The 27,764-nt window shown below is 44.9% G+C and overlaps 1 protein-coding gene across 4 annotated transcripts in view; it reads right to left on the reverse strand.

Annotated features, from left to right (window-relative positions):
• The window catches only part of Tecpr2 (tectonin beta-propeller repeat containing 2), a 103,620-nt gene that overhangs the window by 8,846 nt on the left and 67,010 nt on the right, over positions 1-27,764 (reverse strand). For 3 of the 4 annotated variants that reach the window (XM_057782970.1, XM_057782968.1, XM_057782969.1), the window contains exons 14-17: positions 26,115-26,355; positions 24,168-24,257; positions 21,621-21,854; positions 10,457-10,605 (exon numbers count right to left, since the gene is read on the reverse strand). In XM_057782970.1, the coding sequence (XP_057638953.1) occupies positions 10,457-10,605; positions 21,621-21,854; positions 24,168-24,257; positions 26,115-26,355 (714 nt within the window). The remainder of the gene's footprint in view (positions 1-10,456; positions 10,606-21,620; positions 21,855-24,167; positions 24,258-26,114; positions 26,356-27,764) is intronic. The other variant, XM_057782971.1, reaches the window with a different exon arrangement.

Here is a 27,764-nt window from a genome sequence, read left to right on the forward strand (position 1 = left end):
AGAAACCCTGTCTCGAAAAACCAAAAAAAAAAAAAAAAAAAAGAAATAGGTTTCTTGGGCAACTCTGACATCCTGTCTTTCCTGAGCTGGTAGGTAAAACCAACTGGACCACTATCTGCCCACTGCTGTGGCTAAGATATTGTCAGCATGCAGCACTGCCCCCACCCCGTGTTCCTTACAGCTCATTACTGGGCTGCTAAAGGGGCCCTCACATAAACAACTTGTGGCTAGCTGGGGGGAAAGGTGTCCCTGAAAATGACAGCATCATCCATCCATCCATCCATCCATCCATCCATCCATCCATCCATCCATCCATCCATCTATCTATGTATCTTTTATTTAGGGTTTTAAAGACAAATTCTCTCTATGTAGTTTAGCTCTAGCTGTCCTGGAAATCACTCTGTAGACCAGTCTGGTTCAAAATTGAGATCTGCCTGCCTCTACCTCCCAAGTGCTGGGACTAAAATCATCCAGCTAATTTTTTTTTTTTTAGCAAAAAGTATATAACTCAGGCTGGTCTTGAATTCCTGATTCTCCTGCCTCTACCTTGCTAGGATTATAGGCATATGCCACTACACATGTGATTTATATGGTATGGGGATCAAACTCAGGCCCTCTGATGGAGGAGTTAATTTCATTGGTTAAATAAAGAAACTGCCTAGGCCCATTTGATAGGCCAACCCTTAGGTGGGTGGAGTAAACAGAACAGAATGCTGGGAGAAAGAAGCCGAGTCAGGAGTCGCCATGATTCTCCCACTCCAGACAGACGCAGGTTAAGATCTTTCCTGGTAAGCCAGCTCATGGTGCTACACAAAATATTAGAAATGGGTTAGATCAATATGTAAGAGCTAGCCAATAAGAGACTGGAACTAATGGGCCAGGCAGTGTTTAAAAGAATACAGTTTCTGTGTAATTATTTTGGGTAAAGCCATGCAGGCAGCCGGGTGCCGGGGACTCAGCCCTGCCACAGATATTACAACAGCCCTCACTCACGCTAGGTATGTGCTCTATCACTGATCTACATCCTGGCCTACCCTGCCCTGGCTGCTGCAGCTAGAACCCAGGCCTCCTGCATGCCAGGCCAGTGTTTCACACTGAGCTTCATTCTAACCTGGCAGAGCTTCTTTCAGCCCTTGCTGCCTCATTCTTAAAATCAAGAATTTGTAACATTTAAAGAAAATGTCTGCTATGAAAACACAAAGCTAGATCCGACAGCACAGGTCAGTGTCCCAGCAACGTGAAGGGCGAGGCAAGGGATCACCAGTTCAAAGTCATCCGAGTTGCACAGTGAGTTCAAGGTATGCATGTCCTTAGCAAGATCCTGTCTCAAAACAAACAACCAAACAATCACACAACTGAGAAACTAGTGGTGGCACACTCCTTTCGTCCCAGTACTCTGAAGCAGAGGCGGGTGTGTCTCTGAGTTCAAGACCAGCCTGGTCTACAGAGCGAGTTCTAGGACAGCCAGGTCTGCACAGAGAAACCCTGTTTAAAAACCAATGAAAACAACAAAATCCATAAAATTAGACTCAGGGATATGGCTCAGCAGTCAGTACTCACCCAGCAGGTGAGTTCATAGCACTGTCAAATCATCCCCAGCCCTACCAAAGAGCAAACAACAAAAATAAGGAAGGGAGGGAGGGAAGTGTTAGAACAACTGGCCCCTCCCCCAGTGGAACTCTGTCCTAAACAGAAGGATTGTTATGCATAGATGGAAACCTTAAGAGGGTTTCTGATTTTTAGAAGGGAGCCTCTTTTAACCCATTAGCGATGGCCTGTATTCTGAGGACCCTTCTCAAGCTGCCCTAAGCTCACTTTGACAAGGGCATTAGTCGGCTGGAACCACCTGCATTAGAACAAAGGCCTCTCTGCTGACTCTCACATAAAACCTGCTTTTCCAGCATTTTGTTCTCCTCTGCAAGATCTTGGCAGTTTGGTCCCCAATAAACCATTCTTTATAACCACAGTGTTTTGGTGATCTGACTACACCCTTACTTACAGAAAGGAGAAGATTATTAGAGTGAGAACACACACAAGAAGGCAAGCTGGGGACATCTAAACCATCCAGGGACCATGTAGGGAGAAGATTCTTCACAAAACAGCCTTTGCGGGCTAGGATGGCTGACATATATGACATACAAAACAACTCAAGAAGCCGGGCGGTGGTGGCGCACACCTTTAATCCCAGCACTCGGGAGGCAGAGGCAGGCAGATCTCTGTAAATTCGAGGCCAGCCTGGTCTACAAAGGGAGTTCCAGGAAAGGCTCCAAAGCTACAGAGAAACCCTGTCTCGAAAACAAACAAACAAACAAAACAAAACAAAACAAAACAAAAAAAACCAACTCAAGAAGATAAAGCAAACAAATGCCTTGACAAGAAATGAAACAGAAGCAGCAATCGCCCCTCAAACAGAAAAGCCCAGAGTAGACAGCTTCGTGGTTTCCTTCTAACAGACCTCTAAAAAGAAGAAAGAGCAGGCTCTTGAAAGCACCCCACAAGACAGGATCAGAATATACCAAATACATTCTGTGGAGTTAGCCAGTCTACTCCTACCAAAACCAGATAAGGACAAAATAAAATGAGAAACTACACTCCAACTTCCCTGATGAGCACAGATGTACAAAGTGAATTCAACAACACATAAAAACACCATATATCACCATCAAGTGGGTTTCCATTCAAGGATGCAGGAGTGGTTCATCATATGCAAGCCAATAAATTACAGTATATAGATAAGACAGAAATCACATCTCTGAAGATGTAGACAAATTAAATATCACTTCATAATAAAAGCTCCAAAGAAAGCAGGAACAGAAGGAACATACCTCAATATAATAAAAGCTCTATCTAACAAATCTATTGCCAACATTATATAAACGGATAAAAACTGAGAGCATTTCTTCTAAAATTATAGACAAGACAAGGATGTGGACTCTTCACTCTTGCTCAATATAGTGCTTGAATTTCAGTCAGACTGAAATAAAGCAAGATAAATAAATAAAATGGATATGTATAGAAAATGAAGAAGTTGTATTATCCCCAATTTTCAAGTGGTATGATTCTATATTAAATGATCCTGAAAGCCGGGCGGCAGTGGCGCACGCCTTTAATCCCAGCACTCAGGAGGCAGAGGCAGGCGGATCTCTGTGAGTTTGAGACCAGCCTGGTCTACAAGAACTAGTTCCAGGGCACCAAAACTACAGAGAAACCCTGTCTCAAAAAACCAAAAAAAAAAAAAAAAAGATCCTGAAAGAAAGCTGCACAAAAAGATCGAGAGAGAGAGAGAGAGAGAGAGAGAGAAGCCAATAAACACTTTCAGCAAAGTAGTGGTGGGATACAAAATCAACACAAAATTAGGAACGTAGCTGGGCGGTGGTGACGCACGCCTGTAATCCCAGCACTTGGGAGGCAGAGGCAGACAAATCTCTGTGAGTTCGAGGTCAGCCTGATCTACAGAGAGAGTTCCAGGACTGCCAGTGCTACACAGAAAAATCCTGTCTCGAAAAACCAAAAAAAAAAAAACAAAAACAAAAACAAAAAACAACAAAAAAAAAGAACCTGTTTTATGGAACTGGAGAAATGAAATGGCTCAGGCATTAAGAGCACTGAAAGCTCAGTTCCAGCACCCACATGGGAGCTCATACTGCTGTAACTCCAGTTCCAGAGGACCTGGTGCTTTCTAGCCTCTGTAGGCACTTGAACACGCGTGGAGAATATAAATTCATGAAGGTGTGCATACACATAAAAAAAACTCTTTTAAAAACTTACAAACTTTCCTATAAACTAATAACAAATTTGCTGAGAAAGAAATCATAGAAGCTGAGAATGGATTACACCTGTAATTCATGCATTTGAGAGGCGGAGGTTAAGTGGATCAGTACTTCTAGGTCACCAGGACCTATATTTGAGACCAATTTGGGTACATGAAACTTTGTCTCCAAACTCTATAAAAGGAGCTAGAGAGATGATTTGGCAGTTAAGAGCTCTTTCTACTCGCCCTGCCCCCCCACCCCAAGACAGGGTTTCTTTGTGTAGCTTTGGAACCTGTCCTGGAACTCACTTGGTAGACCAGGCTGGCCTCGAACTCATGGAAATCCACCTGCCTCTCTCCTGAATGATGGGATTAAAGGTGTGAGCCACCACCACCCGGCTGCTCTACTTTTACAATGAACCTGGCTGGGTTCAGTTCCCAGCACCCATATGGTGGCTCAAACCAGTTATAACTTCAGTTCCAAGGAGCCCAATGTTCTCTTTTGGATTCCACTGGCACTGCATGAATGTAATGCACATATACACATGCAGGCAAACTTTCATGCCGAGAGAGAGAGAGAGAGAGAGACAGAGAGAGAGACAGAGATAGAGAGACAGAGAGAGAGAGAGAGAGAGAGAGAGAGAGAGAGAGAGAGAGAGAGAGAGAGAGGGAACCTTCTAAAAAAAAATTGGGGGAACAGGTCGCTGGCTCAGTTAGTGAGGCACTTTCCACAAGCATAAAGATATGAGTTCAGATCTCCAGCACCAGGGGAAAGCTGGGCATGGCAGCATGCATCTCTAACCCAGTGCTAGGGTACAGCAGAGAAGCAGATTGACCAGTCTAGCTTATGCGTTGGCTCCTGTGAGAGATACTGTCTCACTTTTTTTTTTTTTTGGTTTTTCGAGACAGGGTTTCTCTGTGGTTTTGGAGCCTGTCCTGGAACTAGCTCTTGTAGACCAGGCTGGTCTCGAACTCACAGAGATCCACCTGCCTCTGCCTCCCAAGTGCTGGCATTAAAGGCGTGCGCCACCACCGCCCGGCAGAGATACTGTCTCAAACAAACAAAACAACAACAACAAAAAAGGAGAGGGCTATGGAGTGGCACAAGATGCCGAGGTCTGGTTTCCACGTGTGCATGCATGTACACACAAATGCACATACCACATACACAAAGTGTATGTAAAGTGTAAAAGACCTATTCACAATAGCTTCAAAAAACAAGCAAAAAGTGACAATAAATGATATAAAAACTGAAATGAACTAAACTACCCAAGGAGGTAAGAGACCTCTGCAATGAAAACATTACAACACTAAGGAAAGAATTGGAAGATGGGAAGACCTCCCATGTTCACAGACCAGCACAGCACAATGAAACTTCAGAGAACCACAACATAGTAACAGCAGTGAAATTTAAGTAACATTTTTACATGTTAGTCTGGCTACTTGCTAGCTCTATGGCGGTTGTGTTATACAGTTCACTCGGCCAGGCCAAGTCTCCACAGTCTAGGCAGATTAAGTAACACTGGGTGTCCAGTAAGGACACTATGTAGCGGAGACGACTCGGGGCAGATGGCTCAGCAGCTGAGCAATGGAGATGAATCAGGAAGAAGCAGCACCTGCTGAGAGTGACCCAACGAATGCTAAGGAGGGTTCTCCTGGAAGAAGACATAGCCTCAAGTGGGATGTAAGTACCTGAGGACTTCTATCTATCTATCTATCTATCTATCTATCTATCTATCTATCTATCTATCTATCTATCTGATATATATAAGTGCTCTATCTGCATGTCACGTTTTATGTCAGAAGAGGATTGTGAGTCACCATGTGGTTGCTGGGAATTAAATTCAGGATCTCCAGAAGAGCAGCCAGTGCTCTTAACCACTGAGCCATGTCTCCAGCACTGAGGACTCCTCTTTTATGCAGCCCACAGAGTCCGTAGTGCAATGAACACACCATCACTTGTGCTGGCCTTAGAGGCACCCTGAATATGGACAGAAAACCCTGCAAACTCCACTTCTGAAAGCTGCTAAATACAACTAAAAATATTTCTTCCAAGGCCTCCCAAACACTAGCAAGTCTGAAAACTGACTCATTTGTTTTGAATACTTTGTAGAAACTTCACCCCAAAACCATTATAAGAGGGAGGTTTTACCAAAGACCAGGAAACAAAAATAGAGGAGCTGCTAAATGGAGAGGCTTCCTTGCTCACTTCATGTGCCTGGGGCACCCTCCGTGGCTCCTCCTCTGCTCAGCTCTGAGGACGTCCTTCACCAGACACAAAGCCTGAGCCGAGGTGCAGAGCCACCACGGGCGCACAGGTCAGTTACAGTCTGGTATGGATCTTCTACATAATTCCTAAAGTTTGGATTCAGAAAAATCTTCCTGACTATTGGATCTTTTTACTGAATCCTCACCATCCCTCTCACTGCTAACTGTTGGCTTCATCACTAACCTGTGAGTGATGTCAGTGAGCTCAAGGGAGCATCATGGCCACCCTCATAGCGCCTGGAGTCAGTGTTCCAGCATAGGTCTAGGACCCTAGAGCCATAGGAAGGAACCAAATCCGGTGGCAGACACCCAAGTCTGCACTCTAGCTCTGCCTCAGAACCCACTGAAGCTTTACTCAGGGTATGAACTGCTGGGCTGTTCTCAGGAGGAGTTTGGGTTTTACAGGGTGTTTTCAGTTGGGCGGGAGGGTGGTGGGAGAGCATTAAGGAAGAAGGAACCGCTACAGGCAAAAGGGACTGCAATAAGCCAAGTGTGTGTGTGTGTGTGTGTGTGTGTGTGTGTGTGTGTTGGGAGCTCTGGCCTTTAGAACAGCAGGAGGCCGTAGTTGGGCTGTTCTGCTAAGACAAGCAGTCAGCAAATTTCTGGGAACTGGAGAAAGTTCAGTTTCCATTTTCCCAACAGGGCTGGGTCCCACATGAATCATAAATCTTGGTGTTTCAGGTGACTCCATCTTGGGCCAAAGGCCTAGGGCAACCCTACACCACCTACTAGAGATAAGGCCTCTGGCAACTTCCTGAATCATTTTGAGCTGAACTGTCTTCTGTCCCCTCAGCACCAGGAAGACTGGAGCAGGAAGACACACCAAGGTCAAGGTCAACCTTAGCCAAACAGGGTGGTACAAACCTTTAATCTCACGACTCAGGATACAGAAGCTGGAGGACCAGGAGTCAAACATATCTTATACAGTAAATTTGAGATTAGTCTAAATGATATGGACCCTGTCTTTAAAAAAAAAAAAAAAAAAAAAACAACCCAAACAAAAAGGAGAAAGGGGGCAGCTGCCTGTCCCTCTGGCATGACTAGGCTCCAGCTGATCCCAGGCAGGGCTGAGGTTGAGGCCCGGGGCTCAGGGGTGGCCTGCGGTGGTAGGGGGAGGGGGGAGGCTGGGAGCTGGTGGGGGTGGGAGGTGGGGACCCTCGGGTGCTTGAGGGTCCCAGGTCCCACTGGCTGAAGGGGGTTGGCGGGGGGGGCAGTGCTGGGGAGGGAGAAAAGGACAGAAGTAACTGCTTTTTTGGGTTGCCATGAAGGAGGACACACATGCTTAAAGCATTTAGGCTGGTACAAGGAGACCAGCGGTAATAGCTCATTGTTGCCTTTAACCTTAGAAATGAGCCCACCAGAAGCCTTGCAGGGGCAGTTAGTGGGAGCAGGACTGGGTCCACTATAGTCGGCCTCATATAGCAGGGTTGTGATGCTGGGCAGGCGCTAAACTGCTCTAAGCAAAACCACTTCCTTATAAAGATGGAACCCCTCTGGCTTCTGCTTCTTGGGGCAAAAGCAGGATTAAGGATAGGGCACTTCCTGGAAAGGTGCAGTGTGAAGGGTAACACACAAACAAAGCTTCCCCCAGGAACAAATGAGAAAGCATTTGTAGTTCCAAATTCCCAGGCATAGTGAATTCCTTCTACAACACAGTAGAGTGTACAAAATGAGAAAATGCAGCTCAGCTCAGCAGAGCTACTGAAGGGTGCATGCTTTACAGCCACTTAACAGTCTGCTTTACTCAGAGCAGTTTTAAAGTTCTTTCAGGTGACTTTATTCTACTCTGGGGTTTTCCTGGGTCCAGCTGTCCATCACTACAGTGAAGACCTCATATTACAGTCACTTATGTTAAAGCTCTCGTCTCCATTTTAGTTTTGCTTTCTTGAGGTTATTGTGGAGTCTAGATGGAGACAGAAGCAGAAGTCTGTGACTTGACACAGTCCTTCCTGCAACATTGTTGTTCATGCTGTCCAGCAAGCAGAGAGGTTCCTGTGGTGGAGGCTGAGGACAGGGTCTTCGCTACCATAACGTGTGGTCTAGCTCTTTACTTATTTTTTTTTTAATATTTTTTATGGTTTATTTAACTTTATTTTATGTGCATTGGTGTTAGATCCCTTTCAGACAGTTGTTAAGCTGCCATGTGGGTGCTGGGAATTGAACCCGGGTCCCCTGGAAGAGCAATCAATGCTCTTAACCGCTGAGCCATCTCTCCAGCCCCTAGCTCTTTACTTATTATGACACTGCTATGTGCCAAAGCCTGCATACAGCCCATTGTGATCATGGGGCTTCAAAAATGCACAACTGTAATAAATACAGTTCAGAGCTATCAGTGGGACATCAATATGAAGCAAAGCACTGCACACAGATTGAGAGGAAGAAACGAGAAAAGTTAGAATAGCAATACATAAAGCATAGGAAAATATAGAATATCAATAAAACTAAAGAGGGTATTTTGAATATTTATTTATTTATTATGTATACAATAGTCTGTCTGCATGTATGTCTGCAGGCCAGAAGAGGGCACCACATCTCATTACCAATGGTTGTGAGCCACCATGTGGTTGCCGGGAATTGAACTCAGGACCTTTGGAAGAGCAGATAATGCTCTTAACCACTGAGCCAACTCTCCAGCCCCAAAGAGGGTATTTTGAAAGAATGATGAAGTTGACTAACTTTTTGGTCCTCAGAGCCCACACAGTCAGAGGTGGTTATATGCATCCCTAATCCTAGCTCTCCATGGAGAGATGGGAGGCAGAGACAGGAAAAGTCTCTGTAAATTCACAGAAGTCTGAGAAAATAACTCTGGAGATGTTATGGCCCCTCACATAAAGGCTCTTTTCTGTTTGTTTTTCTGTGTATCCCTGGCTGTCCTGGAACTCACTCTGTAGACCAGGCTGGCCTCGAGATATCCACCTGCCTCTACCTCCTGAGTGCTGGGATTAAAAGTGTGGGCTACCACTGCCTGGCCTATGTTTGTGTTTTTATGTGTATAAAGTGTTTTGTCTGCATGTATGTCTATGCATCACACGTGTGCCTGATGCCCACCAAGGCCAGAAGAGGATGTTGGATCACCTTAAACTGGAGTCAGGGGTGGTTAGTGGGTCACCATGTGGATGCTGGACGTTGAGGCCCTGTCCTCTAGCAGAATAGTCAGTGGTCTTAACTGCTGAGCTATCTCTCCTTACATAGTTTAAGAGAAACATATCTAGTACATAAACCAAGCCTATTGACAAACAACCACGTGAGAACACACTATAACCTAACAAACAACCACGTGAGAACACACTATAACCTGACAAACAACCACGTGAGAACACACTATAACCTGACAAACAACCACGTGAGAACACACTATAACCTGACAAACAACCACGTGAGAACACACTATAACCTGACAAACAACCACGTGAGAACACACTATAACCTGACAAACAACCACCTGAGAACACACTATAACCTGACAAACAACCACCTGAGAACACACTATAACCTGACAAACAACCACCTGAGAACACACTATAACCTGACAAACAACCACGTGAGAACACACTATAACCTGACAAACAACCACGTGAGAACACACTATAACCTGACAAACAACCACGTGAAAACACACTATAACCTGACAAACAACCACCTGAGAACACACTATAACCTGACAAACAACCACCTGAGAACACACTATAACCTGAAATCCACAGGAGCCGGGCAGTAGGTTTGGGAAAGGCAGTGCTGGAACTAAATCCCCACACATGATAGGCAACGCTTCACTAACCTGGGAAACAAAACTCCTAAAGGCTAGGGAAGGCACTCACTGAACAATAATAACAGGACCACGGCTGCAGCTCAGGCTAGAGTGCTTGGCATTTGTGAACCCTAGGTTCAGTCTCCAGTATTGCTAGGGAAAACAACAAAACCCACTAGAACAGATTATCTCCATGGCAACACTTTATGTAAATTTTACTTTCTTCTTTGTATTCTGAATAGTGTTTGATTTTTTTTTTAAAGGGTAATTTTCATTTGGTGAGAAATCAAATATATTTATTTTAAAAGAAAAAAAAACTTGTGCTGGTTCAGATAATCTTGAATAACCTGTTTAGCTATAAACTTAACAAATACCAAATTCCAAGCGTGGACTGTCAAGTGACCGGAGTACTGACAGGACACACCTCTCCATGTGCCCCGGGAGGCATCCTAACAGCTTCCCTCTTAATAAAAGCGAGTTCTGGCCGGGCGTTGGTGGCGCGCGCCTTTAATCCCAGCACTCGGGAGGCAGAGGCAGGTGGATCTCTGTGAGTTCGAGGCCAGCCTGGTCTACAAAAGGAGTTCCAGGACAGGTTCCAAAGCTACAGAGAAACCCTGATTCGAAAAAACCAAAAAAAAAAATAAAAAAATAAAAATAAAAGCGAGTTCTGTCCAGCTGGCTTTGCTTACCTGGACAGGTGGCTCAATCATGATCCAGGCTGGAAGCATCAGACTGGGATTCAGAGGCTGGGTTCCAACACGGAAGTAAACTCCACCCTTGGAGTCACAGGCCCAGATGTGCTGATTTCCACATGCCAAACTGGTCAGTTTTACAGTTCCTGCAGAGAAACAATACACACTGTAATTATTTTGTTAAATGACTAATCTTTCACCTGGTATATAAACTGCTTCAGAGGAAGACAGGAGGCTACCTCTGCAGCTGAATGCTGGTGTATGTCACCTGACTGTCCTTCCAAATGGGGTACGGAGCCTTGGCTTAGCTGCCAGGTGCCTCAGAGTATCCTGTGTAGGTTGCTGGCTAGGTAGCCATGATGCCATCAAACACAGTACCCTGAGATATCAAGCCTGGGGATACACATCTCCATGTGAGTTCCCCCATTAGCTTCATCCAACATGGGACCATTGTAGTAAATTCTGGATGTGTGGAATAGGGATGCATATTTACCAGAATTAAGACTAAATCTCCTGGGGGCTGGAGAGATGGCTCAGAGATTAAGAGTACTGGCTGTTCTTCCAGAGGTCCTAAGTTCAATTCCCAGCAACCACATGGTGACTCACAACCAGCTGTAATGAGATCTGGTGCCCTCTTCTTGCCTGCAGGCATGTTTGCAGGCATAACACTGTATACACATATAGTCAGTATAACACTGTATATATAATAAATAAAAAAATCTTTTAAAAAGCCTGGTAAAACCTTGTGTGAAACAGAATCTGCCAAATTTGACTTTTCTCCTGTCCTTATGTTTCCAAATTTCAGTAAGAATGCAAGAGAGCCGGGTGGTGGTGGCGCACACCTTTAATCCCAGCGCTTGGGAGGCAGAGGCAGGTGGATCTCTGTGAGTTTGAGGCCAGCCTGGTCTACAAGAGCTAGTTCCAGGACAGGCTCCAAAGCCACAGAGAAACCCTGTCTCACAACCCCCCCACCATAAAAAAAAATGCAAAAGAAAGCAAAAAGGCCAACCCCTCTAGGCCACCGACTAGCTCTCATATACTGAACTTTGACCAAAACACTCCCTGTCATCATTTGTATGTTAGCAAATGAAGTAGAATGAAGAAACTGTCTGTGTGTGTGTGGGGGGGGGAGGCGGGGACTAAATCTCCTAAAGAACCTCATTTATTTATGTATTTATTTATTTATTTATTTATTTATTTATTTATTTATTTATTTATTTATGGTTTTTTGAGATAGTGTTTCTCTGTATAGCCTTGGCTATCCTGGTACTCCCTTTGTAGACCAGGCTGGCCTTGAACTCAGAGATCCGCCTGCCTCTGCCTCCTGAGTGCTGGGACTACAGGCCTGCGCCACCAGCCGCGGCTCTTCACTTTTATTTTTGCACTTTCTCTTTACTAATTAAACTAGCTGCTAGCCATAGGGGGAATGGACAGAGGAATTAGAAAGAAGCTGGGCTGGAAGGGGTGGCTTAGCAGCAGAGCACTTGATCCACCTAAAGAAAAACAAATTACATTTGATAATAGTCTAGCAATTAACAACTGCAGCTCTTGAGCCAAGTACATGCTTTAATCCCAGCACTCGGGAGGCAGAGGCAAGGGGATCTCTGTGAGTTCAAGGCCAGCCTGGTCTATAGAGCAGTTCCAGGACAGGCTCCAAAGCTACATAGAGAAACCCTTCCTTGAAAAAACAAAACAAAACAAAAAGGTGCAGCAAGTTTCCTAACATCTACTATAATAGGGCTCTTAGCCAGGTCTCCCACAACCTCACTTCAAACCTTACGGAAACAATGGTTTGCACTGGAGAATTAGGAAATTTATCCTGGGTCACAGGCAGGAGGTGGCCAGGAAGCAAAGAGGGACAGCAGATTTGAACCCAGGCCAGCTACCTCTGACCTCCAAGTCCATAAACAACAAGTGTAAAGATTCAAGTTCAAGTTCAGGTTCAAGTCCAGATTTGACAAATTAATCTACCAGAACAACCCATACCTTATCAAGATACAGAACATTCTGTCTCCCTAAGAATTTTCTCAGGTCCCTCCCTGCCCATGGCCTCTGCTTTAGGCCAGGTTCTCAAGTCTCCCAAGCTGCCCTCAAATTTGTTATGTAGCCAAGGATGGATCCTGAACTGACTTCTACCGCCAGAGCTACAGAGGAAGCAGCCCGAGGCAGGAGTCACTCCCCCTTGTTGCTAAGCGTCATTGTGCGGCACACAAACGTCACACTTAGCTTCTGTATTTACGGGTGGGCATTTGGGCCATTTCCATGCTTTGTTACCAGAGCAAAACTGCTATAGCCACTCTGTTTTCTTGTGGCAAGCTAGGCCTGACAGTGTAGTCTCAGCCTTTCAGAGGCGGAAGGAATAGGAAAGCTGTCCTGGACTGCACAATGAGGCCAGGTCTCAAAAGGAGAGTGAGGGCAGCAGAAACCTTTTATTTCAAAGAAGATTTGTAAATTATTTTTTACATGTGTGTGTTTTGCCTGCATGTATGTGAGTATGCCATGTGTGTACAATGCCTGAAGAGGGCAGAGGGAGGTGGATCCCCTGTAAGTAGATGACAGATGGTTGTGAGTAACCATGTGGGTGTTGGGAGCTGAACCCAGGCTTTTAGCCATTAAGTCATCTCTCCATCCCCTATTTTTTTTTTCGTATAGAACTGTCAGAACATAGGTTAGATGTTTTACTTTAAGAAATTAAAAAAAAATTTAATTTTTTATCAAATTTATTTTTATTATATTTTAAATTAAGGGGGGGGGGTTGTGTGTGATTGTATGAGACCTGGCAGAAACCAGAGGCATCAGATCCCTTCCCTGGGGCTGGAGCTACAGATGCTTGTGCGCCACCTGACATAGGTTCTAGAAAATGAAGTTGGGTCTTCCACAAGAGCAGGAAGCTCTTAGACACTGAGCCCCTCCAGCCCCTACATTCACATGTGTGTATGTGTGTAAGTCGTAAATCAGGGACAACTTGTAAGAGTTGGTTCTTTCCTTTTACCACGTGGTTTCGGATTGGCAGCATCACTTTTAAACAGAATGACAGTTTCTCCAAGTTGTACCACTTTACAAACTGATTAGCACTGTTCTATGAAGTCCAGTTGCTTACATCCTATTTATCAAGGTTTCTGTTGGGATTAAGTCTCACTAAACCTCTCAGGATGCAGGAGGATTGCTATAACAGGTGAAAACCTGACTAATAAGGTCTGTGGGTAAATAAAATAAATTCGCTCACGTCAGTATTTTTATCATGTCCCATTTATCCTTACTATGCTCGCTCTAATGCTCTCTCGATGTTCCTCGCTGTTCTACCCATCCTGCAAGGTTTCCAGTTTATATACCCACACAGACATAGTTAATAACAATGATACCAAGCATGCACTTCTTAGGGCTAACAGGATGGATAAAAGACTGACAAGGTAGGCACCTTATGTCTCAGAAGGAGCGACTGTGAAGTTCCCCAGCAGACACTGGGAGGATTAGGATTAGGATTGAGACAGGCTAAGTATCAGAGTGCTGTATCCACTGGCACCCAGGTGAGAAGGAATTTCTTTCTCTGGGGCTGGTTTAGCAACCCAAGCTTTTTTCCTGTATATTTTATGGGTAAAGGATCAGTTAATTTCCTAGACCAAGACCTTGTGTCAAGTGAAAGGTGAAGGTAGGTACAGAATATTAATAGCTGGTTAGGGAAGAGCAAAGACCAGTGGGTCACACTCCTGAGTTGGCAGTTAGAGAATTCAGAGCCACGCAGACCTGTTTATCAGTAAGAGCAGACATACTGTCTCTCCTAATCATCGCCTCCTACTCAGGACTCCTTTCATGTCAGTAATTCCTGTAGGTAAGCATAATTGGAGAGGACTAGCTTTATGTAGATTTGACTATGAGAACAAAGGTTTGGCTGAGTGAATGCTTTCAAACCAGTGCCCCACAGTGAGGGCCAGCACAGGAGGAAGTTATCTCAAGGAATGATCTATACACTGCTGGGGTATTTTGGAATGAATCCCATTATGGACAGGAGAAGAGCCATGACTTCACAAGATTTTTACAGAATTGACAGTGACTATCTAAAAAACAAGTGTTCCCGAAGCTCTGCAAATTGGGTTTTCCACCAGATCACACTCTTGAGGCTCTGTCTGTAGATCTGTCAGCTAGCTGTACTTTTACTCTACAATGCTTGTGGCTCACAGCACTTGTTAACATTTAGTTTTCTTCTTTGTTTGTTTGTTTTTTTAAGACAGTGTCTCCTGAAAAGCTGGGCAGTGATATCACAGGCTTTAAATCCCAGTACTTGGGGGAGGGGAGCAGAGGAAGGCGGATCTCTATGAGCTCAAGGCCAGCCTGGTCTACACAGAGAAACCCTGTCTCCTTGTGTATCTCAGGCTGGTTGCAACTAGCCTAACTGCTAAAGATGACCTTGAATTTCTAAGGCTCCTGCCTCCACCTCCAGTCCTGGGATCACAAGCACTCACCAGCACACTCAGTTTATGTGGTGCTGGGAAGTGAATGTAGAACTCACGCTAGGCAAGCACTTGACCAACTGAGCTAATTCTCAGAGTCTTAAAGTTAGTAAAAGCTTGTTTTAGTCTATTGACTTACCTGTATAACTACTATAGCCACATACAGAAAGGAGAAAGGCATCTTTTTTCTTCTCCTTTTCTTTCTTAGACAGAGCCCTTTTCATTTGTTTTGAGACAGGGTCTCACATAACCTGAGCTGGCCTACAATTCACTGCGTAGCCAAGAGATGGCCTTGACTCCTGATTAAAAGTGAGTACCTCCAATCTGGGATCTCCTCCCTGGCCTCAAGGTGCTCCTCGTGCAGGCTGCATTGTGTGAGGATGGCTAAGAACTTCTGGCAGGCTGTCTAGCTTCAGCTTGTGGGTCTATCTCTGAAAATTTGTCTTGAGTATGTTCTCCTTCCCCTGAAAGGATGGGCTGGGACACAGCTCTCAATCAGCTCTCAGATTTACAGCAATATCTCCTGAGTAGCCACTGCACACTCCACATCCTCTCCACCCAGCAGACAGTGGACATCAGAGCACTGACTGCGCTTTCTACCTAACTATGTCTAGATGCCCACCTGACCAACAAACCAAGGTGTTTTTGTAACACCAAGCCATGGGATGAAGTCACGGGGCTGTGGATGATCAGCCCATGTTTGATCAGCTTTTGGATCTGCTGATGGGAGCTGGCACTGACAATATCATTAGTCCTGTTGGAATCCTAGCAGGCCTTTTGCTACAATGGAGGATAATGGAGGACACCCTCTTTGACCTATAGCAAGGCAGATTATAGCTAGGCTGGAAAGTCAAACTGAATACAGGGAGAAAGAAGGGCAGAGTCGAAGGAGATGTGAGACAGCCACCCAAGAAACAAGATGCCAGCAGACTGGTAAAAGCCATGTCAACATGGCAATACATAGATTAATAGAAATGGATTAATTTAAATGTAAGGGCTGGTTAGTAAAAGTCTGAACTATAGGTCAAACATTCTGTAATTAATAATCTGAATGATTATTTAGAAGTGGTTGTGGGACAGGGCAGGACAGAGAAACCTCTGATTGCATGAACACATGTGTGGCGATGTAAACCTATAATCCCATCACTCTAGACCAGTGGTTCTCAACTTTCCTAATGGGGCAACCCTTTAATATAGTTCCTCATATTGTGGTGACCCCAATGATAAAATTATTATCATTATTATTATTATTTTTTGCTTTTTCAAGACAGGGTTTCTCTGTGGTTTTGGAGCCTGTCCTGGAACTAGCTCTTGTAGACCAGGCTGGTCTTGAACTCACAGAGATCCACCTGCCTCTGCCTCCCAAGTGCTGGGATTAAAGGCGTGTGCCACCACCGCTCGGCCATAAAATTATTTTTGTTGCTACTTCATAACTGTAATTTTGCTGCTGTTATGGATCTTAATGTAAATATCCGCTATGTGACCCTGTGAAAGGGTCATATGACCCCAAAACCTATCGTGACCCACAGATTGAGAAGTGCTGCCTAAGAAGTAGAGACAGAAGGACTGCCACAAGTTTGAGGTTAGCTTTGTCTGAAAAGCAAATTTCAGGGCAGCTAGAGCTCCACAGCATAACGTGTCCATTGGCAAATGCTTGTCCAAGTTTTCACTGCACTTTAAAAGCAGTCCTGTGATCAGAAAAAAAGCTAGAGGCGTTCTCTGCATGGTCTTGATGCAAGTTTGCCAGGCATGTTTGCTATGAGGGGCTTACTCTGTCATTTTCTTTTCTTTTTTTTTTGTTTTTTTGTTTTTTTCAAGACAGGGTTTCTCTGTGGTTTTGGAGCCTGTCCTGGAACTAGCTCTTGTAGGCCAGGCTGGTCTCGAACTCACAGAGATCCGCCTGCCTCTGCCTCCCAAGTGCTGGGATTAAAGGCGTGCACCACTACTGCCCGGCCTGTCATTTTCTTAATTACTGTCTGATGAGACGTTTTTAATTTTGTTGAGTCATTTTGACCTGTGTGCATGGCAAAAAGATGGCGGCGCCATTAGTTAAACTGGCAATGCTGTGGACAACCACGTGACTGTATCAGAACACAGCAGGTCTGCCATGTGGAAAGTTAGCTATCTTCATGACATAAGCTTTAACCACTTCTTCCTTCCTACACAACAATTGTCAGAAATGTCCCTGTATCTTGGGTTCCCCATCTACAGTTTCAACTAACTATTGAAAACATTAAATCAAAAAAGGGCTGGGAAGATGACTCAGAGGGTAAAAAGCTTGCTGTACAGGTTGAGGACTGCAATGTGGATCCCCAGCACATAAATGCTAGACCAGTGTGGTGGCCCAGCACATTAGAAATGGAGTCAGCGGATCTCTGGAGCAAGCTGGCTAGTGCAATCAAACCGGTGTGGTCTGGGTTCAAATGAAAGAGCCTGCTTCTATATCTAAGGTGGAGAGTAATCAAGGAAGATACCCAGTGTTCACCTTTGCTCCCCACATATTCATGTGCCCCTGCATATGTGTGCCCATTACACATGTCCACACATGTCCACTATATACAAACATATACCTGAAAAAGCTGTACTGTACTCACCTGACCTGTATGCACAGATGTTTTCTTGTTATTGTTCCTTAAACAAGGAAGGCAGTGTGAAAATCCTTCCCCGGCACTGAACTGCACTAGGTTTTATGAGTGATCCAGAGGTGACTTTAAGGTGTGGAAGGCACACAGGGGATAGGAAATTCAGCAATATTTTATATAAGGGATTTGTGTATCCTTGCACTATAGTATCTAGAAAGGACCAATTACCCCAGAACACCAAAGGATGATAGTACCCTTTTGCATACTCCTTAAACTTGATGATTTCTCTTATTCTAAGATACACTGTATTTTTCTTTCCTTGATGTCTTACCAAGGAGTTAAGATGAACTTCTTAGAGTTCTGATGTCAGATGTGGGAAGTCCATGATAAGGCACTTCCACAATAATATACAGTACAAAAGGCTGAGACTGCTGACAATTTTATGCTGAATCTATAATCTGCCAGTGCAGAACTTCAGGTAGTAGCTGATCAGCTATGGGGGACAAAAGCACACTGGGCTGGCCTCTCCGAGTTGATAACTACTGATAACACTACCCGTGAGACAGGAGTTCATATAAGATATGCATTTGTAGGAAATGAAGCCTTTCAGAATATACACCCTTCAGAATATACTCAGAATCCCAGAACCAGGTTAAAGACAACTATGACTTAGTTGAGGGTTTATGTTTTGAAAGAAGGTTTTACTTTAGATGTTGTTAAGTCTGTTCCACAGGGTAGGGTGGCAGAGGCTCCTCCCTGCAAACCCTCTCTGGATTCTTCACATTCCTGCAGAGTTAGCAGCTGTGACAGGTTCTAGTAAACAAGAGGGATCTGCTACTTCTCAACTCCACTATCAAGTCAGTGTACTTCCTCCTTGGCTCTTTCCTCCTGAAGGGATAAGATGAGCAGCTGCAGAGCAAAGCACCCAGGGCGGTGCCAGATCTCCAGTGTGCTCCCTGGGAATAGGAAGCTGGTCAGCTTTCAAAGTTGCTGATGCCTGGGGCTTGTGACTGAGAGGGAGGCCACCCTGACTACCTCCATTTGATTTGCTTAATCAAGGAGATAATGTTTTTTACTTTATTCACAAAAAGACACTTTCACCCGGGCAGTAGTGACACACGCCTTTAATCCCAGCACTCAGGAGGCAGAGGCAAGAGAATCTCTGCGAGTTCAGTCAGCCTGGTCTACAGAATGAGTTCCAGAACAGGCTCCAAAGCTACACAGAGAACCCTTTCTCAAAAACAAAACAAAACCCCAAAGCAACACTTTCTTCTTAAAACTGCTTTTTAAAGAAAGTGTGTCTGTGTGCATGACTATACAGCACAGCCTGTCCTCAAGCTTGCACATGCCCTGCCTCAGTTGGGATTGCATGAATGCACCACCGTCTCCTACTATAGAATCTTTTTAAGTATGTGCTATAATACTAGTAATAATAATAATAATAATAGTAGCATTTGCTTGTTGTTTCCTAAATTATAAAACACTCCATATAAATTATTGCATGGCATAATCTTATTTGTGCCCTAAAGGCATAAACTGACACTGAATATGTTTTCATTACATTGTGACCAAATGAATTAAACTACAAATTGTGTTAGTTTGTTGAATGGTCTAGTATCTGACATGCATATTTATGAATAATGAGAACTGAAATGTTATGAGCATCTTAAATATTTGCTAAGTGATGCACATTCTCTTCCAAAAACCAGGATTGTAATAAATCACTGTAAAATTTTATATTCCACCTTTTTAACTGGGTTCAATTGACAGCCATTTAATAAGTCTCTTAACACACACACACACACACCGCTGTTGTGGCTCTGTTTTGTTAGTCTAGGCTGGCCTTGAAATGGTGATGCTAGTGCCTCAGCTTTCTCAATTACAGATGCAGCCACTGTTTTGGCAGTCACATAGTTTGTAAGGATGAAAAGGAGACGGATGCGATGGTTTTCGGCTGACAATACTCATCACTTTTGTGTGGGGGTACACATGTGCCGTGGTTCATGTGCAGAAGTCAAAGGACCACCAGTAGGAGTTGGTTCTCTCCTTCCATCATGTGAGTTCCAGGGATCAAACGCAGGTCATCAGGTGTGCTGTCAAGAACCTTTACCTCCAGAGCCATCTTGCTGGTCTCAATTAACTACTTAAAAATATTTCTTGGGGCTGGAGAGATGACTCAGTGATTAAAAGCACTGGCTGCTCTTCCAGAGGCTTAATTCCTAGTACCTATAATCATCTATAACTCTGGTCAGGGGATCCAAAGCCCTATTCTGGCCTCCGTGGGCACCAGGTGCGAATGTGGTATACAATACACAGGCAAAACATCCATACACATAAAATAAAAATAATAAACTGACTCTGTTTGGAGACATGGTCTCATTGTGTATAGCCTTGGCTTGCCTAGAATTCTCTATGTGTTCTGGGATTAATAGTATGGGCCACTATGCCTGGCTAAAATTATCTCTTGAGACACCTGCTTTCCCTACTGGATACACAAGCCATACCTTGAGAGAATGCAGTACAGGACAGCCTAGTGCCCTCCGGTACAGTTCAGTGCCCTAAATGGCACAAGGGAAGGCTTCGCCAACCCCTTTCGTATTAAGTTCTGTCTGACTCCCTGGCCAACGCCAATCCAACCAGCTAGACTTAAGCCATCGTTTCAGGATGCAGAGAAAATAGTGCCGAGAGTCTATTTCTTTTATATACTGATTATATATATATCAGTCATATAACACAACAAATGAGACCACAGAGCAAGATAGAGACTTAAGAGAGGCAGGGCTTCAGTATACAATATGGTGGTGCAAATCATGGGGTTCAAGTGCATACTCCACTAGCCTGCAGGCCAGTGCTATAACCAAAGGCCCAGGAGTCTTCCACAGTAAGATGAGACACCTCACATTTAGACAGGAGATTCGCTGGGGTCCTTTGGGATGGGGAGACAACTGGTGGGGTGACTGTATGGAGGACTGATTTGGGGAAAACGGCTCCATTTCCAGCTGAATGAGTATAGACTTCGTAGACCTCAAGGTTTGGTAGTGAGGAGAATACACACTAAACCCTGGTATCTCAGAGATACTAACAGCCTCTCTCCACGGTCTGGCAGAGACTACTGGAGAAAGGCTCAGGGCCAGTGAGTCTCTGGGCAGACGAAAGAACTCCCAGGCTGAGCAACAGGCTCAACTGGCACCCATATCCGGGCCATAACTAGCTGCGGTCTTGTCAGGCTGACAAATGCCCTTGGAAAGCTAGATGACCTGGAACACAGGTATGAAGCCCACGGCATAAATGATCTCAATTCCTGTGAAGTTCCAAGTGGTGCCATGCAGTTTTCACAGCAGACTGGGTTATGTTCAGGGCCTTATCTCTTCTAACAGTCTGCAGAAACCCCATTGCTAAGAGTCACTGGCCTGACCCAGGCCCACTAGAACGGTGGTGATATGTATAGGTTAATGTAGGAAGCAGCCCTTCCTACTCTTCCCCTACCCTCTTTCATATAGCTGAGTTATTTTACATTAAACACTTATTCAAGCCCACAAAACACTGGTTGCCAGTTCCTAGACAGTACTACTAAAGTTCAGGTTCACTCTGACCTTGAGAGCTGCCTGGTATAGTCTCTACCTCCAGTATCAGACGAACCACACTTGAGTTGCTGAGTCAACTGAGAATATAATATTGTATGCTCATTTTATCATCTCTTAGACTCAAGTGTCTCCACATGTCACCATAGGCTATGCCTACTGTAACTCTTGGGACAGGTCACAGAAAAGTGACTACTAACAACACAGTACCCCTTTAACTGCTGAAAGAAAAGCCGCACCATGCACCTTTGTGTGCAGCAGCCCACAGTGGGCTCTTCCAATCACAGGTCACAGACACCATTTCAAACTTAAAGATCAGAGAAAAAAGACTGTCATAATTTTCAGCAGATCTTAGTGGCACCTTCTGGACACCTTACAGCTCTTGCGGTTCTGAGCAGTACAAACCGCAAGGAGTAAGAGAGATAAAGTCCCCCCTCCCAAATTTAAGAAGCTCATTTAACCTGGTAAGTGGCCAGTTGAGCTATAAACCCAGTAACTGACGTACATTCCCACTTTCCACCCGAGGGAAGAACTCACACACCAGCCGTACCTAGCTGGGTAAGGTCCAGTTTCGTCCAGTGCATGCCTGTGGGGCAGCTCTTAGAAAGCGTCCTGATGAACACCTGCCCAAGGTTGTCCAAGGCCCACAGAGCATCCTGGCATGCAGCGTAGGTCCTCATCTCGGCGTCGGGAGGCAACTGCACTGTGGAGGGGCGGCACTGCACACTCTGGGCACTGATGCTACACAGGTCCTTGCTGCTCTGGCACAGCCACAAGGAGCTTCCTACAGAAAAGGGTCACACTTGTCATCAAACGCTGCTTCACTGAGCCACCCGCCCACAGTGCACTGCACAGCCCTTCTCTTCAGGCAGAGCCCTGAAAACTGGCCACAGCCTCTGCCTGAACACTCACCATTACCTTACAGGCTACAGTAGGTATGCCACATCTCTGCAGTAGAAGAAAACCACCATCAGGCATTTCAAAGATCAAGCCTGAGACATTTTAAAGAACTGGGAAGAAAGCAGGGCCTACGGAACATTATAAAGGCTAGCTGGCTGGGATAGTGACTCTGACATCCATTTCTTATGGCCCAGGAACATGAATCAAGGCCTCAGAGTGTATTTTTAATACAGAATATGAGGACTGTCAACCTTGCCAAAACCCAGGAAGGAGAGGGGCCAGCAGTCCCTGGGAAGGTGCTTCCCTAGTTCCTCTGCTAATGGGGTTGGCAGTGGGCTGCTGAAGGCAGAAATCCTTCTCCTCCAGCCCTGGCCTCAAGAGTTATACGTGTAGTCCTCTGTTGTTCTAGAACTTACAGGTTTAGTAGTGTCTTCTTGAAATGCCCAGCATCCTTAGGGACTCAAATCCTGGCTACACTGCGTAATGTTAAATATTATCTATAACTTGTGACCAGATGTTTTGGAATTCTTATTTATTTGTAAGATATATTTCTTTTTATTTTATGTGCATGAATGTTTTCTCTGCATGTATATCTGCATCGTGTGCTTTCCCAGGACCCATGCCATGGAAGACAGAAGGTATCATATGTATCTCTTGGAACTTGAATTTGAGACAGTGGTGAGCTGCCATGGGGGCACTGGGAACCAAACCTAGGACCTCTGAAAAAGTATCCAGTGCTGCCGGGCGGTGGTGGCACACACCTTTAATCCCAGCACTTGGGAGGCAGAGGCAGGCAGATCTCTGAGAGTTCGAGACCAGCCTGGTCTACAAGAGCTAGTTCTAGGACAGGCTCCAAAACCACAGAGAAACCCTGTCTGGAAAAACCAAAAAAGAAAAAAAAAAAGTATCCAGTGCTCTTAACCATGGAGTCATCTCTCCAACCCCCCTTCTTATTTATTTATTTATTTATTTGGTTTTTTTGAGACAGGGTTTCTTTGTGGTTTTGGAGCCTGTCCTGGAACTAGCTCTTGTAGACCAGGCTGGTCTCGAACTCACAGAGATCTGCCTGCCTCTGCCTCTCGAGTGCTGGGATTAAAGGCGTGCGCCACCACCGCCCGGCCCCCCTTCTTTTTTAATTTAAAAACTTTGACTGGTTGGTGATACACACCTTTAGCCCCAGCACTGAGGAGGCAGAGGCAGGTGGATCTCTGAGTTCTGAGTTTGAGGTCTGCCTGGTCTACAAAGCAAGTTCCAGGACAGCCAAGGCTACAGAGAGAGAGACCCTGTCTTAAAAACAACAAACAAAGATCTTGATAAACTAGTGAAAGAGTCAGCCAGCGGAATCAAGAGTTCCCTAGGAAAGTAGTACCTGTGCATGCTTGTGCACCCTAGAGCAGACCATCAGTGAAGGCTGCAGGCCACCTCCCTCAGCTAGGGTCAAAGCAGTTGTGTCAGACTCAGAAAACAATTTCCCGCCTTACGAGACTCCAGGTAGGATTGTGGTCAGTAGAGTCCAGGGGGCAGGTGTTTACTATATGAATCAAGTTATTCAGGGCTGGGGCAACTGATGGCTTCAATGACCAAACTGTTTCCTCTTCATCGTTGCTATCATGGAACTTTCTCATTTAGCCCTCCATATAACCCTTGGAAGAGGCTTTGGGTCCTTCTCAAACAGGCCACCTGGCTGCCGAGGGCCTCTAGCTAATTGGGTGGCTCTGCAGTAGAAGCCCCAACTCTGCAGGGATAAGATAAGCCTGAGGCATGAGACCTTCACAGGGCAAAGAAAAGCCAACAGCAAGAAGCACTAGAGAATGAAGCTACTTGGAAGTGACAGAATTCTCCAGAAGAAATGGGAAAGAACCTCAGGAAATTATGGCCATGCAAACTGACACTGAGAGTCATATGCTGCTGGCTCCTAGGACCACACTGCACAGTGACCTCCTTCCAAAGGATACCATCTCAGATTCAGTTTTGCCACTCTTGCTCCCCCTCAGTGGCTCTCCTGAACACACCTATCCAGCTAAAAGCCTTCAGCTTAGCTCACAGGACTGCTGGCTCAAAACAGCCATATCCCCTGTCTTAAGGTCTGAGGCCACATCTCCAGAGCCACAGGGTCAGAGTCAGATACTGGTCTGAAGTTCTCAGCTGCTGATTAACTTGTGTGCCAGGTTTCTCAGCCAGGCTAAGACTGACTCACCATCCTGGGTAGGAGCAGGAGAAGCCAACACAAAGGCCCATTTTGTGGCTGAAGCTGTTCCCCGGGGAACAACGTTATTCCAGTAAGTTCCTAGAGAGAATAAATATAAAAGTGGGTTAAGATAAGGAAAAAAAAAAACTATAACACTTCAGTTTTGGTTCTACACTCCAGCTGGCCTTCAGAGCTCTCACAATGATTTCTAGTGTCCTTAAACAAAGCGGCATGAGCTGTTCATTCCTCTAAGCATCATCAAGACGAAGCCCGAGGGGGCTACACAGCGGACAGAGCAGGAGGAAATCCATCAAGAGGGAATCATTCAGAAATGAACACCCAGCTCATCCACAGACATGGCCAGCATCTTGTGTGTTTAACAGTGGCCATAATTTCCCCACTGCAAATGGACTATTCCCTCTCAATAGGTTTGGTGGACTTTTAAAAAATAGTTACTTATTATATATGTGTCTATGTAAGTATACACGCATGTGTTATCATGGTGGTATTGCCTAAGCATGTTCATGAAGTCCCGAAGAGGGCACTGGGTGTTCTCATCTATCATCCACATATTTGACACAGGGCCTCTCCTGATCCTCGGGATCAAGTTCTCTCTGTCAGCTTAGAAGTCAGCAAGTCCCAAAGATTCTCTTGCCTCTGTGCACCTTGCTGCTGGACTACAGGCATGTGTGGGACGTTTGGCTTGTTGTGTGGGTGCTGGGATCTGAACTCCTGCCCTCATATTCTTAACTGTTAAACCATCGCTACCCAACCACATGCTCCCTTTTGAAAAGATTCCACGCAGGTATCTACAAGTGTAGCAGGTGCGTGTGTGGTGATCAGAGAACAACTTTCCAGAAGTTGGTTTTTTCTTTTCTCCTTGTTTTGGGGACAGGGTCTCTCTTATTTCTACCATTGGGCTGTGTATGTAAACCCCTGGTCACTTCTGTCCCTGCCTGCCCCTATTTCCTCACAGGACTGCTGACATGAGCCTTCATTGTATCTGGCTTTTTTGTGGTTGTTGTTCTTTGTTTTCTTTTTCTTCTTTTTTTTTGGTTTTTCGAGACAGGGTTTCTCTGTGGTTTTGGAGCCTGTCCTGGCACTAGCTCTTGTAGACCAGGCTGGTCTTGAACTCACAGAGATCCGCCTGCCTCTGCCTCCCGAGTGCTGGGATTAAAGGCGTGCGCCACCACCGCCCGGCTTTTTCTTCTTTTTTGTTTTTGTGTGTGTGTCTTTTTTGTTGTTGTTGTTGTTTGTTTGTTTTTGTTTTTTTGAGACAGAATTTCCTCTACATAGCCCTGGTTGGCTTTGAACTCACAGATCTGCCTGCCTCTGCCTCCTGAGTGCTGGGATTAAAGGCCTGTGCCACCATGCCTGGCTGTATCTGGCTTTTTACATGAGTTCTAGAGGTCTACACATAGGTCTACAGGTTTGTGGCATGTGCTTTTACCTGCAGAGCTGTTTCACTGCCTACCCCTGCATGGATTTTGAAATTCTAAAATTGAGCTGCAGCCAGGTGTGATGGTGTATGCCTGCAATCCTGGCACTTGGGAGGTACAGACAGAGGATTAGGAGCTCAAGACCAGTCTGGCAGCTTGGGCTATATGAGACTCTGACTCAAACAAAACGATCACAAAAATGAGCTCTATTTGCCTGCACGTATGTCTGGGTACCACTTGTATGTCTGGTCTCCACACCAGAGGTCACTTGGATCCCCTTGAATCAGAGTTACAGACATTTGTTAGCTGCCATGCAGTGCAGGGAACAGAGGCACTGCTCTTAACCACAGAGCTAGCTCTCTAACCCTCCACTGAGAGCTGGGAGTGGTGATGCACATCTTTAATCTACAGAGTGAGGTCCAAGAAAGTCAGAGCAACACAGAGAAACCCCATCTTGATAAAAAATAAATAAATAAATAAAGTAGAAATAATGTGAAAACAAGAGTAATGGACTCACCTATGAGACTTCCTTTAGCAACATGGAATTCATTCTTGCCTGAGGAGATCCAGACACCACTGTTGTTAACCCCTAGTAGGCTGGGCTGGCACTGAAGCTGCTGAGACCAAAATGCCATGCGCAACTTATCTGCTACCTTTTCCACAGGGGCTTGCGCTGCTGTCGCTACTGAGTGTGTGGCATGCATGATGGTCTGGAACAAGCTGCACTGGTCAAACACCACATAGTCCGTGATGCTCACCTGCAGGAAGGATACCAGCTGAGCCCTCTGTCAGTGCAGGCCCTGAAGACCACCTGTCTGCAGAGGCAACTTTTCAACACCCAAATCCAAGTACCCAGTAGCAAGGCCACCAAGTGACCAAGTTCCTGAACACACCTCTCTGCACAAGGACTGGAGTTACTAAGCAGTTGTCATTAAATCCACAGGCTGGGCTGAAGGGCAAGGAAGAAAGGGCTGCTGTGGTCACCTTCTCCTATTTTTTCATTACATGGGTCTGTTTATGTATGATTTTTTGATTAATATTTTAATCACCTAAGAAACCTTTTACTCTAGTCAGAGTGATAAAGAATAATTTCCTTCTAAAATTCAGGTGCTGCCAATAGACAATAATGTATAATAGTTAGAATCATAATATGAGCATTAAAAAAGGTTATCAGTTGGGTGATGCAATGACTTAAGCTATAATTGTGAATATTACCAATTACACCAGCTTAAGCAAGATAATACCAAGATTCTGGAAGCCATCTGGCTCTGATGTGTGACCCTTGACAACATTCCTGAAAAGTCTCTGTACAGACAGCTCTAGAGACACTTTGGGACAACTGTCTCCCTGAAGGAAACTTCTCCCTTACTGGCAGCCAATTGTGACAGAGTTCTTTTTAAAATTTTTAAAAATTATTATTTATCTTTTATGTGTCCAAGTGTTTTGCCTGCAAATATGTGTGTGTGTATACCAGTGTGGTATTTATAGAGGCCAGAAGAGGGCACAGGAACCTCTGAAGCTGGAGTTACAGGTAGTTGTGAGCCACCATGTGGGTGCTGGGAACTGAGCGTAGGTCCTCTGCATGAGCAGCCAGTGCTCTTAACCTCTGAACCTTCTCTCCAGCCTTGAGTCAGAGCTCTTTATGAAGCAGGTGCAAGCCTGGCTCAGCAGAACTTTATGCAGTAATTTAAGATTACATTCCATTTATTTCTATTTATGTATGTATTATGTATGTGTGTGGGTATGCACGCCACAGCACACATGTAGAAGGACAACTTTCAGGAGTCACTTCTCTCTTCCACCTTGTGGGCCCTAGGGAATGAACTCAGGTCATCAGGCTTAGTAGACACTTTAATATGCTGAGCAATCTTCCATCTTCTCTCTAGTACTTTTGCCTGTTGGATTTATTTATCATAGACATTGGCATAAACACCAAATATTCCTAGGACACATGACCAGTTCATACAATGAAATACTAAGTGAGAAAGTATTTACAGGGCTCTTAAATTTATAAAAAACAAAATAAACATGAAATAAATCATTAGAAGTTAGTATATCACACCTAAATGCTGCCCTTCTGTCTGTGAAGGAACAGGATAGTTGTGAATGCTGTCCTCACTGAAGCTGGAATAGATAGCCCCATTGCAGAGCCTGTGGCCATATTTAG

This window comes from Chionomys nivalis, chromosome 10 (genome assembly GCF_950005125.1).
Source record: "Chionomys nivalis chromosome 10, mChiNiv1.1, whole genome shotgun sequence".
Classification (NCBI taxonomy): Eukaryota; Metazoa; Chordata; class Mammalia; order Rodentia; family Cricetidae; genus Chionomys; species Chionomys nivalis.